This window comes from Mastomys coucha, unplaced genomic scaffold (assembly GCF_008632895.1).
Source record: "Mastomys coucha isolate ucsf_1 unplaced genomic scaffold, UCSF_Mcou_1 pScaffold23, whole genome shotgun sequence".
Taxonomy (NCBI): Eukaryota; Metazoa; Chordata; class Mammalia; order Rodentia; family Muridae; genus Mastomys; species Mastomys coucha.
The window spans coordinates 107,875,096-107,893,373 of record NW_022196906.1 but is presented as its reverse complement, the minus strand read 5'-3'; the positions used below and the strand labels follow the sequence as shown (position 1 = coordinate 107,893,373).

Here is an 18,278-nt window from a genome sequence, read left to right as displayed (position 1 = left end):
AAAAAAAAGAAAAGAAAAGAAAAAAAGAAAAAAAAGGTGTGTGTGTGGCGGGGAGCTCTGTGGCTCAATAGTAGAACACTTGCCTAGCATATATAAAGCCCTAGGTTCAATCCCTGGTTAAAAAAAAAAAGAGAGAGAGCAAAGCTAGTGATCCAGCACTGAGGCACAATCACCCCAAGTCTGAGGATGGTCTGGGCAGCGAGACAACTTATCCCAAGAGAAATAGAGGGGTTGCAGAGATGCTCAGTAGGTTAGGACTTCTTACTCTTAGGTAGGCCCTGGATTTGGTTCCCAGCATCCACATAGCAACTGATAGCTGTTTATAACTCTTTGACTCACCCACTCTCTCTCTCTCTCTCTCTCTCTCTCTCTCTCTCTCTCTCTCTCTCTCTCTCTCTCTCTCTCACACACACACACACACACACACACACACAGAAAATGTTTTTTTAAAAATTAAAGAAGAAAAAGATGAAGAATTTCTAATAAGCACAGCAAAGGTCAGAAATTAAGATTCTTATTCTCTAAACCCTCCATCAGCTTGCTCTCAAACAATGTGCTCCGGTCATTTTCAGAACCATTTGCTGGCTCTGCTCTTTTACAGAATGTCCAAATTCAGGTATTAGCAACAGACTTCCATACACTCCCCCTGCTAATACAGACATTGAGAAATCTGTGCCCTCCCTAGCATAACCATACCCAAAGCTGTTTCTTCACTGTCATCTAACTCAAAGGAGCCAAAACATTCCCTAAGTCAATAAAGCACTTATAAATAAATAAATAACTATAAAAATAAATAAATAAATATAAATATATATAAATATAAATAAAGTGCTCAGTGGTCTTTGTAACCCCAGAAATGGAATCTTTTGAATATTAGAGACAGACTTTTTAAAAATTATTTTTAATGTGTATGGTATTTTGTCTGCATGTACATGTCTGGTGCCCACAGAGGCCAAAAGAGGACATCCCATCCCCTGAAGTCAACTTCCAGATGGCTGTGAGCACCAAGTGAGTTCTAGAAATGGAGCCTGGGTCCTCTGGAAGAGCAGTCAGTACTTTTAACCCCTGTCATCTCTCCAGGCCAGCACAGATGGTTTTTAAAACTGACACATAAGATAATACATATGTATGGGCATCACATGATACTTCAAACAAGTGGGACATGAGTGAAGCAGACATGGATGCTACAGTGAACCTGATCATACAGTGCATCTACTGCATAGCCTCAAAATGCAGAAAACCAGATAAAACTCTTGATAAGAAAGGCTGAACTATAGCTGAACTGTTAGCACTGAAGCTGGGACTTTAAAACCATAACAAAGCTGAACACAGTGGTGCATGCCTGCTATCTCCTAGCAGAATCAGGTCAGGATTTCAAAGTGTGGAGATGAAAACGGGCTTGGGCTACAGGAGATTGTCTCACAAAACAAACAAATATGCCAAGTGTGGTGGAGTAGACCTGTAACCCAGCAGTAGAGGTATCAGGAATTCAAGGCCAGTCTTGGCTACATAGTGAGTTTGAGTTCCACCTGAGCTGTATAAAATCTTGTCTCAAAAAAAAAAAAAAGAAAAAGAAAAAACAGACAGACAAACAAAAGCTTACAACAGACCTGATAAGATGACTATGACCAGCAGTACATGCTGTTTTCCAGGAGGATGGCTGGGCCCTGCATGCACCTGGGCACTGTGTCCCCTTTCATAGCTTTGAACATGACTATAGTTAGCAATTCATTAGTTTTCAAAAACAAGTTAAAATTTGATATCTTCTTAATGAGAGCATAACAAATAAGTAATGGAGACATATTTGGAAGGTGAAATTCTAAAGAATTCAGAAGACCAAAAGGTTGGCTAATAACTCATCCAGGAAAGGTGCTGCCACATAAAGCCTGGTGACCAGCTCCATTCCCCAGGACCCACATGGTGAAAGGACAGGGCCAACTCCAATAAACTGTCTTCTGACAATCACATGTGTGCTATGGCATATGTATACATGCATTCACATGTATAATAATAAATAAGGTGTAATACTTTTTAATTTAAAAGGAGCCAGGATAAAGGGAAGCAAGTTCCTGCAAGGATACCTGTCACATTAGTTTCTCCAGATGGTACAGGAAACTGCTAAATGCAGACTTAAGGTGGCCCTAACCATGTAGGAAGGCCTTCCAGGAGTTTGACAAGCTAATGAAAAACCATAGGCATCAAATTATTCCAGGTAATTCCACAATGCCAAGACACAAAAATAACTGAGCATAAAAGACAAACAAGACTCTAGGAATAAGAACCCAAAGCAAAAACAACAGATGGCTAACACCCAGTCAGACTCCATCTGCAGTGCCCGGCTCTTCTGTCTCTGCTTCAGAGGACAGAGGCCTCACAACAGCTTGTAAGAGACATCTTGCTAGCTGGAATCTTGTTGGTTTGAGTCAAAGAGAAGCACTTGTGGGAGATTTCAGATTGAGACAGGGACAGGGAGGTGCAAGGCAGGCAACACTTAGGCTTCAGAGCCAGCAGGAGCTTAAGGCACCGCAGCCTCTTCCCCAGCCCTCTCACCACCTGTGCCACAAACACCTCAGTGGTTCCCATTCTCCTAACTGGATACAGAAATGATTCTGATTTCAAACACTAGAACTATTAAACCCAAATTATTAAATTACGCTTACCTAGCTTGAAGAAATAAATCACAGGTCTAGGAAAGTCTGCAGGGAAGAGATTTTTAAGAATACCAAACCCAAAAGGGCAACACACAGAATTCCCAGAACAGGAAATGAAGATGACCCAAATGGCAACTCCAACTTAGTAACTGGAGACTTAGGAAAAGGGAATGGAGAACGGAGAAAAAGAAGTTATCCAGAAGATGTCAGAGAGAGAGGGAAATGGGAAATGTAAAGAATAAAAAGATTGCAGTTTTTTTTTTTGAGTGAGGTTGAAACATTCACCACGTAACTCTGGCTGTCCTGGAACTCACTCTGTAGATCAGCCAACCTCTGCCTCTGAGTGCTGGACTAAATAGCAAGATAGCGCATTACCGTAACTCAGTGTTCTAGAAGCAGCAAGAGTGCTGCAGCTGGGGCAACATCTCAAGGGGCCAAGTCTAAGCAGATTCCAAACTTGACAACTGTCCCAATTCACTGACTCAAGAAGCCCAAGTGACCACACCAGGACAAACACAAAGTCACCCACAACCAAGCACACCTCAAGCAGCCCATCAGTTCTCAGTACGTGCAGAGTTGCTCTGCTCATTCAACAGCAAGTAAGGGATTCGGCAGGACACAGAGGAAGCACACTGAAGCTGGAAAGCCGTCTAGGAAAGCAGTGGGGATGGGGAGAGGCAGAGCAGTGTAAGAGGTCAGTCACTGAGCAGCTTGAAGCTAAGACTCTGAGACTCAGCCAGGACCCCATGACTCAATCACAACTAAAATAATCTGAATTTTCTCATGTGCCTGAAATAAATTACAGGAGCAACATTCCCATTGAAAAGGAGCTAAAAGCTCAGACCCAGAATTCTTTCTAAGTGAACTTCACAAAACTTTTTTCTGTCTTGAGAGACAATTTCATATAGCTCAGGATAGCCTCGAATTCACTTAAGTAGCCGAGAATGATCCTAAACTGCCTCCACTCCTAAGTACTACTAGGATTCAGGTGTGTGCCATGATGACTGGCTTAAACCTTTGAATAAATAGTTAAATCCCAGCCCCACACAGGCTAGAGAATGAAATTCTAAGAAAAACAAACAAGGGCCAGTGAAATTGCTCATCTGCAGAGGCACTTGTGGACAAGCTGGGAGCCACAAGGTAGAAGGAAAGGACGGACGCCTGAAAGGTGTCCTGATGTCCACATGTGTGCTGTGGCAAGTACACCCCCACACACACACTCATCACACCCACCACACCCCCATACACATCACACACACACCCCCCACACCCTCAAATCCCCACACCCCCCCCCAAACACACTTTCTAATAAAATGTGCTAAAGAGGACCAGAGAGGATGGTTCGCTGTTAAGAATTTTGTTGTTCTTAAAGAGGCCCTGAGTTTGGTTCCCAGCATCCATATGGTGGTGGTACACAGTCATCCATAACCCCAGTTGCAGGAAATCTGACACCTTCAAGCCTCCGTGGGTACCAAGTACAAACTTGGTGCACAGATATACATGCAGGCAAACATATATAAAATAAACCTTTTAAAACATTTAAAAAAAACATTTAAAAAAAGCTAAAAGCTAATCTCTAAGAACAAAATCAAACAATTAATGAATACTTAGAAGCATTCTCTTTAAAGTCAGTAAGATAACTAAAGGTTCCAGCCTTTGGAGTCTTTAGTCACCATTTCACTGAATCCCTAGACATCTCACAGAGAGAAAGAGATAGAAGTTCTAACCATGTCATGTGCCTCTACTCAAGGACTACACAAGTTTAAGGCCAGCCTGAGCTACATAGTGAATTTGAGGCCAGCATGGGCTATGGCATGAACAATAAGGAAACCTCACTCAAAAAAACAACACAACACAAAACAAGACAAGGAAAACATGATTCTCAGTCCACTTTCCTCCTGTTGAGATCCTTCTATGTGAAGACTGCTCCATTACTGTCAGTAGGAAGTTTAAGAAGGTAATGGAAAGACAGAGGCCAACCCTAGTCTGGATCTGCAAACCCCAGCTGTCCCTCTTTTGAGTGACACACTGCAGGCTACTCAACTTCTTTGGGCTCTAATAAGTGGTGATGTTGAGGAAAAGATCGTACAAGTGTGTTAGACTGAAACAGACATCACTTTACCCTGAAAACATATGATTACACAGACCTGGATGTAAAACAGAAACGTTCTCAAAATTAACACAGTAAAGAATGAAAAGGTGACTCAGCAGGTGAAGGGCTTGCTGCCAGGCCTAACAACTTGAGTTCCAATCCTGACACATCTGGTAGAGAGAACCCACTCCCAAAAGCTATTTTCTGACCTTTACACCAAGCATGCCCTGGGGTATGCACACTCACAGTAAATACGTTTAACATCAAAAATTAAAAATTTAACAAAGTAAGCCCATCATCATTCAAGGCAAAAGCAGACAATATGTTGGAGTAATAAAGTTTGGGCCCCACCACCAGGGCTGACAGCTATATTAAAGAATACAATTCCTTGATACTGTGGAACTTAAAAGTGTCAAAATGTAACAGTCCACAGCAGCACATGCCTATAACCCAGAACATGCCTGTAACCTAGTACTCTGAAGCAGGAGGATAGAAATTTCCAGTCAAAAGGGCTACATAAAAAGACTTTGCTTCAAAACAACAGAACAAAGCCAAAGCCAAACCAGGATGAGGAAACGCGATGGTTTTAGAGTCTCGGCCAGAGGAGCTTTAGGAGACTCCTCACTAGGCTGCTCAGTGGAGAAAGGCATTTGCTGCCAATGGGCAGGACCTACCTGTGTGGTGGTAAGGAGACAAATGAAGATAGCAAGTTGTCGTTCTCTGACCTCCACCCTAGAGCTGTGACTCATGCCCACACTCACAATGAATAAATAGTTTTAAAATGTTATTTATGTTAGCAGGGCTGTGGTGGTGCAAGCTTTAATCCCAGTAACTGGGAAGCAGAAGCAGGCAGATCACCGCAGGTTTGAGTCTGGTCTGGTCTACAGAGCAAGTTCCAGGACAGCTAGAGCTACATTAAACAAACAAACAAAAAACAAAACAAACAAGCAAAAACTTATTCATGTGTATGGATGTTTTACCTTCATGTCTGTCTGTGTGTATACCACATGCATGCATGCCTGGTGCCCGAGGAGGCCAGAAGAGGGCTCTGAGACTGGAGTTAAAGACTGCATGCAAGTGCTTAGAATTGAACCCAAGTCCTCTGGAAGGGCAGCCAGTGAGTGCTCTTAACCACTGAGCCATCTCTCCAACTTAGTAAGCTTTTTAAAAAGTAAACTACTGGGGCTGGCGAGATGGCTCAGCGGGTAAGAGCACTGACTGCTCTTCCGAAGGTCCTGAGTTCGGATCCCAGCAACCACATGGTGGCTCACAACCACCCACAATGAGATCAGACGCCCTCTTCTGGTGTGTCTGACGACAGCTGCAGAAAATTACGAAAGAGCGAGCGGGGCCGGAGCCAGCCTGAGCAGAGGTCCTGAGATCAACAGCAGCCACACACATGATCGAACACAGTCATCTGTACAGCTACAGTGTACTCATACACATAAAAATGAAATAAAATAATTCTTTAAAAAAAAAAAAAGTAAACTACCACTTGTCTAATGTTGATAATTTCAAAGAAGAATATCCACAACTATCTGAAAAGGCTACCTATACAAACTTGCTTTTTCCAAGCACTTACCTTTGTGAGGCTGATTTTATTTGTATCAGATAAGCAAATCCAAAGGAAAAAGTTAAGTTTCACAAAATAAGAAATAAAAAAAAAACTTCGCTCTTATGGCTAAAGTTTTTTTCCTCTTGTGAAATACTTTTTAGTTTTAAAAAAACATAAGAAAAATGATTTGGGGGGCTGGTGAGATGGCTCAGCAGGTAAGAGCACTGACTGCTCTTCCAAAGGTCCCGAGTTCAGATCCCAGCAACCACATGGTGGCTCACAACCACCCATAAGGAGATCTGACGCCCTTTTCGGGTCCGTCTGAAGACAGCTACAGTGTATTACAGTAGGGGTTGGAGCCAGCCGGCCGTCCTGAGTTCAATTCCCAGCAGCCACATGATGGCTCACAGGCGTCTGTACAGCTACAGTGTACTCATACACATAAAATATGTAGCCCAGAAGAGCCTTAGTAGTCTGATGTTTCTACCTACATGAGATGTAACACTGAGCCCAGTTTTAGGTAGTGCTGGGGATTGAACTCAGGGCTTCATGCATCTAGTCAAGGACTCTATCAATTCAGCTACACCTGCAGCTTAGATATTATAATAAAAAGATTATGATTTATGTATGACTTGGTTCATTTCAAAGGTAATCTGAACAAGTTAGGTGGTACCGGCAAAATGAGAACCAGACTCCTTCCCACAGAAAAAGAAAAGCAAAGGGAATATCAGAAAGTGGCCTGAACACCATTCCAACACCACCAGCCTAAACTATTGAATGAAACATGTATAATGCCATACATAAGAAAAGCAATGCTCCAATTCTTTGAAGTTACTGTCCACAAAAGCTAAAGAAAGTACCCCTAGCCAGGCGGTGGTTGTGCATGCCTTTAATCCCAGCACTTCGGAGGCAGAGACAGGCGGATTTCTGAGTTCCAGGCCAGCCTGGTCTACAGAGTGAGTTCCAGGACAGCCAGGGCTATACAGAGAAACCCTGTCTCGAACAACCAAAAAAAAAAAAAAAAAAACAGAAAGTACCCCTAAAACATGAGTTTTAAGAATAGAAATTGCGCCGGGCAGTGGTTGCACACGCCTTTAGTCCTAGCACTTGGGCAGGCGGATTTCCGAGTTCGAGGCCAGCCTAGTCTACAGAGTGAGTACCAGCACAGCCGGGGCTACGGAGAGAAACCCTGTCTCGAAAAACCAAAAAAGAATAGAAATTGCAGTATTTGGAAGGCAGAAGCAGATCTCAAGTTTGAGGCCAGCCTCGGCTATACTGTAAACTTGAAGACAGCCTAAAAAGTCTAAAAAAGTCACCAAGGCAGAAGATACGGCTCAACTGGTAACGGGCTTGACTAGCTACTCTGCACAAAGACCTGGACTCAATCCCAGCACCACACAGACCTATAATCCAAGCATTCTGGAGGTGGAGGCAGGAGGATCAGAAGTTATCCTCTGATATTTGGGCTAAATGAGACCCTTTCTCAAAAAAAGAAAAAGAAAAGGGAAAAGAAAAAGAAGAGATAGAAAGAAATGTTGGTTTATTCCTATAATTCCAGCACTCAGGATTTATTCAAGGGAGCCTAGGCTACATACTGAGTTCCAGGATAGCCTGGATTGCATAGTGAGACCTTATCTCAAAAAAATAAAGAAAAAGGAAAAGAAAAGAAAGGAAGAAAGAAAAGACCTTACCTAGTTCACTCAAGGCCCTGAGGTTAGAGATAGAATAAATTCTATTTTAAAAATCCAAAGACAGTAAATACAGTATAAAGAACACTAGGAATCAGTTTGTACTTAATTAAAAAATAAAATACAAGTCTGGGCAGTGGTGGTGCACACCTTTAATCCCAGCACTTGAGAGGCAGAGGCAGGCGGATTTCTGAGTTCAAGGCCACCCTGGTCTACAGAGTGAGTTCCAGGACAGCCAGGGCTACACAGAGAAACCCTGTCTCGAAAAACAAAACAAAACAAAACAAAAAACCAAAACAAACAAAAAAACCAGTGAGCACAAATATACCTTCAACATGCATGTGGTAGGAGGACAACTTGCAGAAGTCCGTCAGTCCTCTTTCTACCATGTGTACCTGGGGCTGGAACTCATGTTGGCAAGCTTGATGGCAGAGCCATCTCTGCAGCCCACCAAACCAAAATTTCATCAGGATTTCCCCAAGAAGTTCAAGTATACTTTCTGACCTGTGTGTGTCTGTATGACAGTGAAAATATGTACCCAAGTTTGACTCAAATTCAGGTGATCTTCCTGCCTCAGCCTTCCGAGTGCTGAAATTACAGATGTGAGCACTGCATCAGGCTTACTTCTTGCTTCACAGGTGAGAACAAATAACAAAAAGAGAAGCTTGCTTCTTAGTACCCTCACAGAAGCAGCAGACTGCTCCGGCGGCTGGGGGGGCGGGGCCTGCAGAAGCCTAATGCACCTTAGGGGGGTCTGCTTGTCAGTTCAATTTCATAATACAGTATACTTGAAATTTTCATATCAAAGGTCTTGAAGGCACAGAGGCAAACTCCTCTTGATTTCTCATGAGCCAATTAAATAGAAACAGATAAACAAGCCCCCCAAACTGATACTTTCTGACACTCTGGAAAGTTTAGATTACATGACATAGCTAAAAACAATGAAAAGGTTCTCCTGAGTGGGGAGCATCATAGACGAGAACCACAAAGATGCCAGCACGCCTTGAAGATTATTATTAAGAGAAGGCTGCCACCAAGAATTGACTCCCTTTTCAGAGAAATAACCCCAAACACAAGTTAGCCAAGTTGATAGAATCACCAAAAACCAAGCAGAGTTCAATCAGAGGACCCTAGAAAAAAGCCAAGCTCTAAAAAACTACTAATAAGCAAGCTGTTCAGTAGCCCCATCTGACTGAAAACTTGAAGCAAGGAGACAAGGTTGGGCTCCGTTCATGTGCTCTCAAGTGAACAAGGACACTCACTATAGGAAGACTTCCAGAGAAGAGCCTACTCTTCAGTACTCCTCTCTAGATGATCCCTAGACTTTCAGCAGCTCAATTTCCTCAACAACCAAGAGCTGTTCTAGAAAACAGTCCACCTCATCCAAAGCCCTCAACTCAAGTTACACAACTGGAGAGAAAGGAGGTGCCAAGTTTAGGGAGGCGAGCAAAGACCAAATCAGGGTCAGATGCGAGCGGCTTAATTCTTAGTTTAGTATGCTTTCCCCTGCTTCTTTCCACGGGCCGAGAAGCCTCCCGACATGACAGAGTCATGGCAAATTGCTTGAGGGATGAGGCTGACTTCTGCAGACCAGCTCTGACCTAGGTCATTTCTTTTAGGGTATGGATGCTTCTGACCTCCCCTGGGCGGCAGGGAAGGTAGGAGAGCCACTGGGAGCCCACCTCGCACACTTTACACACCAAGCATTTTGCTGAAAACTAAGTACCACTTAATTCACACCAGTCTCAAAAACCACTCAGTTTTTTACCTCCTTAGGTAAGCCATACCCTACACAAGCCATATTCCAACAATCGAAACAAAGAGCTGCCGAGCCACGAAGAACTCTTCAACTCTTTCGGGATAAGTAAGGGGCAGACACTCTTGGCTCCTAACTGTTCAAACCTCTCCCAATTACACAAAAAGGAACAGCTGCTGGTGCAGACAGCAGTGACTAAACTATTGTTTGTGGCACAATCTTAAAGCCCTCTGCAACAGGAAACAGCCTGAGGGGAGTCACTTTGAGAATGAAGAAACCCAGGCAAGGGCCCAACTTCACTCTCAATCCGGAGACTCTACAAGCAAGTCATTGCGCTCGTCAAACCTCGGGGCTACTTTCGCTCGCAATATAACTTACGATCACGATGTCAAGCGGCTGAAATTCGCAGGCCACGCTAACAGGCACCGGAGGAAAAGTTAGTTTTTTCCGTTAGAAACGGTGCCTTTTGTACAGCCCATTCCAGCTACAAGGACTCGTAAATCACTTGGACAAGAAAGCCCCTGCCCCTCTGACCCAATCTCCACAGCTAGCGCGGCTTTCCCTCGCAGAAGCGACGGGGTCCTCCACCGCTAGTCGCCCCCGTCGGCCTCCCAGGCCACGGCGCCACGCGGCAGGACCCCGACCCCGCGGCCCAGGCCCCGGACCCCGCGGCCCAGGCCCCGCCCGGCGGAGGCAGCCGCGCGCCCCTTACTTACCTCATGCTGTAGGCGCCCGCGCCCAGCTCCTGTCCGATGCCGGACAGGCTGGAGTCGAAGTCGTGCACCAGCCCGGACTCGATCACCTCGTCCATACTGAGCACCCAGGCCATCTTCCGGCCTCGCCGCCGCCCCGCGCAGCGCGGCCTCCGGGTCCGGGGCGAAGGCGCCCGAGCTCCGCGGGCGCGTCCTGGGGGAGGACGCGGGTGAAGCCTCCGGCGGCGCGGCGAGTGGTCACCTGCGGCGGCGCGGGACGCGGCTGAGACGAGAGCGGCCGAGGCCCAGCTGTCAGGGCACAGCGTGCCGGCCAGCAGCTGCAGCGGGAGCGACCGGGCCGCGAGCCGCGCCGCCCTCCCGCGGCCGCCGGCCCCGCGCCTCATGCCGCCGCCCGCCCCCGGCGCCGCTCCCAAGGCGGCCGCCGCCCGCTCCGCCCCACGGCCCCGGCGCGCATCCCCCCGGCACGCCCGTCACCCGCTCCCGGGCCGCGCCCCCCACCCCCGGCCCTCTGCCCGCCCGCCCAGGCTCCAGCGCCCCTTCGCCCCGGCCAACCCCGCCGCCGCCGCCGCCGCCGCCGCCGCCGCCGCCGCCGCCGCTCCGCCGGCCCCGGACGCAGCTTCGATGCGGCTCCGGCTCGGGCTCGCTCGCCGCTTCCGCCTCCTCCTCCGGCCCCGCCCCGGCCCCGCCCCCGCGGCCGCTCCCCTCCCAGGCCCGCCCCTCACGGCCCCGCGCCTCGCGGCCGCACTGGCGCCTGGGCCGAGCGGCGCTGCCCGGCCCCCGCCGTGTCGCGGCCTGGCGGCGGAAGAGGCGTAACCCAGTTACGCTCGGCTGAGTGACAGCTCTTCTGGCCAGTCACGGCGAAGCGGCCGGAGGGGACTCCCGTGAGCCTTTGCGTCCCCGGCTGAGCCACCAATCAAGACGCTCTTCCCCTTGGGACTAAATTGGCTGCCATGACTAAGAGCTCATTGGCCCGCACTGGAGGAAGTGGTTCCAGGTCCTACTTCCGTCGGTCCTGGGAAATACCCTTTCGTCGGCTTGTGTCCTCACTCCTGCGGGTACGTCTCGTCTGATGTAAGCTAGGTCTGGTGTGCTGAAAATCTTGATTGGCAGGAGAATAAGCCAGTCAGCCCTCCCTAAAAGTCCCCCGCCCCCCACTCAACTCAACCTCTATGCGGAGGCAGAAGCCGGCTGGTCTGAGTTCGAGGGCAGCTTGGTGTACTTGGCGAGCTCCAGCTGAATCAAGGTTATATACAAGGGCTTGTCTCAAACGAAACAAAACAAATTCGCAGAGCCCAGAACATCTGGTGACGCACATAGCACAAGAGTGTGTGACTCCCTCGTTATTCCTTAATCTTGTGCGCTGACACAAACCATGCAGACTGCTGTGAGAGTTAACTTGAAGAAAACTAGTGTTTTTCTAAAAGAAAAAACAAACAAACAAACAAAACAAAACAAAAAAAACACGCCGGGAGGTTGTGGCTCAGGTAAGACGAAGACAAAAAAGAGAACACAGATATCCCCAGCAAAAGACAGACTACACTAAGCATAGAGACTTCCTACACATGTCCAAGTGCTTCCTTTGACTTCTTAATGGAAGCCCGTGTCTGAGCATTCCTGACAAGAAGCTTTGAGAAGAATTGATCCCTCCAAGCTGGCCCTTGATTACTTCTTTTCCACAAAATACTGTTTCCAAAGAATTTGGACATGAGTCCAGCAATGCGGATTAGACAGGTTTATTATTAACTGTTGGAAAATAAGGGGGGAGTAATTCCCTGATTCTTGGGACGAGTGTAATTGTGCTATCATCTGTCTCTTTAATCAATCTGTGCACTAGAGTACTCACACATACGTAGAAGCACAGCCTCTGAAAGCTAACATTTGCCAACATCTAAGGTTAGGGCAGAGGGTGATGGGGCGTGCTTTTCATCGCAGTACACTGGAAGCCCAGGCAGGTGGAATCTCTATGAGTTTATGGCAGCCTGGTCTCCACGGTTGCGCTCTAGGCCAGGCAAGAAGACCCTGTCTTAAAACAGCAAGGACTTTCAGGTTAATTCAGCTCTACTGAAAGACTGGGAGACAGAAATAAGTGGAACTAGATTTATTCAAGACCATAACCAAAGAAAATAAGGGACTTTTCTCTGTCAAACATTTGTCTTTGGAAATAAGGTGAGATGGTGCATGCATGTTGTCTCAGTGGGTTTCTATTGCTGTGGAGAGACAACATGACCATGGCAAATCTTATAAAGGGTTTCTCTGTGTAGTCTCAGTTGTCCTGGAACTCACTCTGTAGACCAGGCTGGCCTTGAACTCAGAAATCCACATGCCTCTGCCTCCCGAGTGCTAAGATTAAAGGCATGTGGCAGTTAAAGGAAAACATTTCATTGAGGCTAGCTTACAGTTTCAGAGGTTTAGTCTATTACATCATGTCTGTCGAGAAGTATGACAGACAACATGCAGGCAGACATGGTGCTGGAGGAGGAATTGAGAGTGGTACATCTCGACCTCAGGCAGCAGGGAGAGACAGTGAGCCAAACTGGGTGGAGCCTGAGCATGGAAAACCTCAAAGCCCGCCTCCACAGCGAGACTTCCTCCAGAAGGCCACACCTGCACCAACAAGGCCACACCTCCTAAAAGTACCACTCTCTATGGACCAAGCATTCAAACACAACACGCACTCGCACACACACACACACACACAAGCACACACAAGTCTATGGGGACTATTCTTACTCAAACCACCAGGCACGTACTCCCAGCACTAGGGAGGTTAACACAGGAGAAACAAAGTTTGAGGCCAACCTGAGCTACAGAGAGAGTTATGAGTTCACATTATCCTGGTTCAAAACTGTGTGTGTGCAGGGTGGTGAGATTGTAGAGATGGCTCAATGGTTAAGAGCACTTGCTGCTCTCTCATAGAAATTGAGTTTGGTTCCTAGAACCCACACCAGGTAGTTCATAACTGTAACTCAGCTGCAGAGGGTACAGCACCCTCTTCTGACCTTTGTCAGAGATACAGGTCATGTGACCATGTTGGGAAGAGGACGAAGTGAAACGTTCTAGTGAACCCAACTCAGTCTATCATTAGGAGTGACATGAGAGGTTTAGTTTAACTAGAGGGAAAGAGGTGTGTATAGGTATTCAGTCCCGACTAGAGTGTGGTCCATCCCGACCATCACTGACCTGCCATGATCTCAACTCCTATCCTTTCTGTAGGAATCGTGTAAAAATCTCTTCTGGGTCGGGCGGTAGTGGTGCACTCCTTTAATCCCAGCACTTGGGAGACAGAGGCAGGCAGATTTCTGAGTTCAAGGCCAGCCTGGTCTACAGAGTGAGTTCCAGGTCAGCCAGGGCTACACAGAGATACCCTGTCTCAAAAAACCAAAAAAAAAAACAACAACAACAAAAAAAATCTCTTCTGGAAGACAAAAGGAAAGACGCACGCACGCGCATGCACACACATACACAAACACATGCGTGCATGCACACACATGCACACACGCGCGCATACACATACGCACACACATACACTCGCACGCACACACAAACACGCGCGCGAGCACACACACACACACACACACATGCACACACGCGCGCATACACATACACACACACACATACACTCGCACGCACACACGCGTGCATGCACACACACGTGCGCGCACACACACACTCACACACACACACAATACTTGCAGAGGCCACAAGAGAGCCTCTTGTACTAGAGTTCCAGCCATGAGCCCCCATGTGGGTGCTGAGAACTGAACCCAGTCAGTGCTCTTAAGTACCGAGCCCTCTCCAGCTCCAGCCCTCACTCAGGTCCTCATGCTCAACAGTCAATTTACTGACCGAGCCATCTCCCCAGCCCTTTGTGATTTTGTTTTGTTTGCTTGTTTGTTTAGACAATCTCTTGAGTAACAGGCTGGTTTCAACAGGTTCAGGGCCAACCTGAACTCCTGTTTCTACTGCGCCTGCTTTTTAAGTGCTGGGACTACAGGCGTGCGCCACCAGGCCTGGCTCATTGGCTCTTTTCCATGTTAACCGTAAGAACTGCCAGAGTACTTCCCATTACAGAACCAGACTACCTTTCCTCCAGCTTCCAGGTACATTTCCCTTCACTTCTAAACTGAGAGCTTCCACCAGCTCTAGTTTCAACTAGTAATCTCCTCAGTGCCTTTTAGGCTGAAGGGAGCAACCTCTTTGAGGCCTTCTAGTGTCTGCTACCTGATACCAGAGCCTTAGTCTTGCCAGTTTTTGCTATGGTGACACCCCAATTCCAGATTGTGGCATCTGTTGCTCTTATTTGTGAAGTGACACATCTGAGTGTCTTAAATCAGCAGCAGGCTGTGTTCCTGTGTGGACTTGCATGCAGGTGCCTGCGGGGCAGGCTGGCTTCTTCAGACCTTTCCACCTTATTCTTAGAGGCGGGGTTTCTCAATGAATGTGGAACTTGACAATTAGGTTAGGCTGGTTGACTAGTGAGCCACAGGGATCCTTCTCTGCCTTTCTGGTACTGCAGTTACAAGTGTGCACCACCACATCTAGCTTTTATGTGGATTTGGGGTACTGAACTTAGGCCCAAATGCTTGTATTCCTGAGAAACCTCCGCACCCCTCTGCATTTTGTGTGTGTGTGTGTGTGTGTGTGTGTGTATGTATCAGGTCTTACTGTGAGTTCTGGCTGGCCGGTAAGATGCTATATAAACCAGGCTGGTTTCAAACTCAGAGATTGGCCAGCTTTTTATTGTTTGTCTGCCTACTTGTTTATTCATTGTGTGTGTTTTGGAACAAAGTTTTTCTAAACACAAAATTTTTGAAACAAAGCTTGGTGTGGTGTTAATAGGTAGAACAGTTCAGGTCCGGGGCAGTGAGATGAGCAGAGTATGAAGGGAGGCCACAGCAGCAAGGACGCTTGAAGTCACCTGCATGTTCCTGTCACTCATTGTTATTCTTAGTAATCGGGTCATAATGTTTACATTTGAACTCTCCATCACCTCTGAGCCCCAACACAGGCAACGGCCATTCTCTTTGTCTTTTTTTTTTTTTTTTTTTTTTTCAGGACAGGGTTTCTCTGTATAGCTCTGGCTGTCCTGGAACTCACTCTGTAGACCAGGCTGGCCTTGAACTCAGAAATTTGCCTGCCTCTGCCTCCCAAGTGCTGGGATTAAAGGTGTGTGCCACCACCGCCTGGCTCTCACTTCGCCTTATTCTGAATATTCTAGGTACCATACACAAGTGTAACCATGCAGTATTCTGATAACTCTCATATTTTTAAATATACTAGTCAGCTATTGCAGAAGGTATTGGTCTGGTTTCCTTTGTTACTGAAGTGCTGCTAGCCTAAGGTAAAACTCAATGTAAGGAAATTCAGAGCCTCCCCGAGTTTTAAGTTTTTATTTGTTTCTGTGGACTGTGGAGTTCACAGCACTACTTTGAAGACAAACCTATCATTTGGAGCAGGGAATGTCAGACTGTTTGGCTAGCACATATGAAGCTCTGGATTTGATCCTTAGCAGCTCAAGGTCCGCTAAAACCCCAATCCCAACAATTATAACAAAACCCCAACAACAACAAGAAAATCCAAACCACCATCTTTTTCATGAAGATTAACATTTAAAAACTCACCTAGTGTTAACCTGAAACTTGTGAATGGAATGTGCTATAGGAGAAAACTCATAGATTAAGTTGGTGTAATGTTAGCCTAGAATTACCTGGGAAGCAAGGGTCAGTGAAGAAGACGTCTGCTCACCTTGGGTGGCACCATTCCCTAGAAAGCAGATCCTGAACCTGTGTTAGAGGAATCGGAGGGTAAGCCTGCACATTCATCCCTGGCAATCCCTCTTGACTGTGAATATACTGTGACAGGCTCTTAAGCCCCCGCTGGGATTTTTCTGCTATGATGGACTATAAGCTCAAACTAGATTCCCCTAACCTGCTTTTATCAAAGTATTTTTAATTGGTTTATCTTTTTAAATCTGAGCATTTTACCTGTATGGATGCAAGTATACCACGTACATGTTTGGTGCCGCAGGAGGCTACCAAAGGTGGTGGTGTCAGATCCCCTGGAACTGGAATTGCAGATGGTTGTGAAATGCCATGTGGGTACTGTAGACATGTTTTCAGGGTGTAAAGTTTACCCTTGTATTATTCAAATGCTGATTTCTCTGCCCTTATATCTTGATTCAATCTGGGCATGGCTTTATAATGTTTATTCTTTGAAGTTCCTGTCTCAAGCTTGTATGAACATTGCTCCTCATTCATTCTCTGCCTTGTTGATAAAAGCTATGGAGTCGACAACACAGAGGTTTAGAGAGACTAGGTGGGACTTCCAATTCTAGGAGGGGCAGAGAAGAAAGAAACGAAGGAGGGAACCGCAAGGGAGGTGGAGAAAACATTAGAAGAGCACGGAGAAAATTCACGTAAGATGGGAGTAGTGCCTGGGAGGAAGTCTGAGCAGCCCAGAGGTTAGAATGGAGTGAGTGCTTGGCTCAAGGCAATTCAAATGAATCAGTCTGTATGGTTATTGGGTAATTAGTTGATTAGGGAATCTAATTTCATGAATCAGTATTAATAGAATAATTTTACAGGATTCTGGGAATTGACCCCAGGTCCTCTGAAGAACACCTGGTACTCTTAACTGCTGAGCCACTTCTCCAGCCCCACACCCCTTCAGGATATATTTATCACAGCAATAGAAAAGGAAACGAAGACAGCTGGAAACCAGTTATTTGGCAGAATGTTTGGTATGTAAGTTGTATTAAAAATTGAGTTTTTTTTTTCTCCTAAAATCACTCAGTGAGAAGTGAATTTACCACCCTGTTTAATATCAGGGTGAAAAGAACAACCAAAAAAGCCACCTCATGAGAAACTATACTTGAGTGCTTTCACTCTGGCAGGTTACTACAGAGGACGTTTCCATAGTTACACTACAGCTTAGGGAAACAAGACAAAAAGCACCCAAGTCTGCAAGATTTTGAAACCCAGAAGAACTAAACATGCCTTAAACCCGAGACTAAAACATACTTAAAAATACGTGTAGGTGGAGCTGGAGAGATGACTCGGCAGTTAAGAGCACTGACTGCTACTCCAGAAGTCCTGAGGTCAAATCCTAGCAACCATCTGTAACGGGATCTGATAGCCTTCTTCTGGTATGTCTGAAGGCAGCTACAGTGTACTCATACACATGACATAGATATTTAAAAAGCATACCTGTATGTATTTTGCAGAAAGGATCTAGCTATTTGCTTAGGCTGTTCTTCCAACTTCTTGATTCAAGCTACCCTCCTGCCTAAGCTTCCATGGAGCTGGGATGACTGTGGCCATGGTACACGACACTGTATCTAACTTTTAAAATTCTTCTCATAAATCAGTAGTGCAATAAATGTATGGTGTACTAGTTTGGGTAAGGAAAGCAAGACTCAGAAAATAAAGATTTATTTTTATTTATTTGTGCTGTTTGTATGTATATATATGTGGGTGGTTGTGGGAGTAAGGGTCCTCTGGAGCTGAAACTAGAGATAGTTACAGACATCTGAAGTGGATCCTGGGAAGTAAACTCTCAGGTCCTTTGGAAATGTGTGATGGCTATCTTGGTTGTCAACTTGACTATATCAGGAATTAGCTAAAACCCCAAAAGGGACTCACTCATGAGGGAATTTTGCTTAATTTTAAGTACAAAGATCAATTTCTAATCTAGATATTTTAAGATAGGAAGGCACATCTTTAGATCTTTTGAGGTGGGAAGGCTTGTTTGTTTGTTTGTTTGCTTTTTCAAGACAGGGTTTCTCTGTGTAGCCCTGGCTGTCCTGGAACTCACTCTGTAGACCA

General features: G+C 46.1%; 1 protein-coding gene and 1 long non-coding RNA gene across 10 annotated transcripts in view; one reads left to right on the top strand and one right to left on the bottom strand.

Annotated features, from left to right (window-relative positions):
* Window positions 1–11,244, bottom strand: part of Ubp1 (upstream binding protein 1) — a 45,950-nt gene extending 34,706 nt beyond the window's left edge. For 3 of the 9 annotated variants that reach the window (XR_004111936.1, XM_031345988.1, XM_031345991.1), the window contains exon 1: window positions 10,459–10,823. Coding sequence is in view for 4 of the 9 variants with exons in the window: in XM_031345988.1 (XP_031201848.1) it covers window positions 10,459–10,571 (113 nt within the window). In the remaining 5 variants the exon portion in view is untranslated. Of the gene's footprint in view, window positions 1–10,120; window positions 10,408–10,458; window positions 10,825–11,007 lie in introns of those variants that run through there. The other 6 variants (XM_031345989.1, XM_031345990.1, XR_004111934.1 and 3 more) reach the window with 5 other exon arrangements.
* Window positions 11,245–11,295: 51 nt separating this feature from the next.
* LOC116073840 overlaps window positions 11,296–18,278 on the top strand; it is a 7,773-nt gene continuing 790 nt past the window's right edge. The window contains exon 1 of the long non-coding RNA XR_004111938.1: window positions 11,296–11,510. This is a non-coding gene — a long non-coding RNA (uncharacterized LOC116073840). The remainder of the gene's footprint in view (window positions 11,511–18,278) is intronic.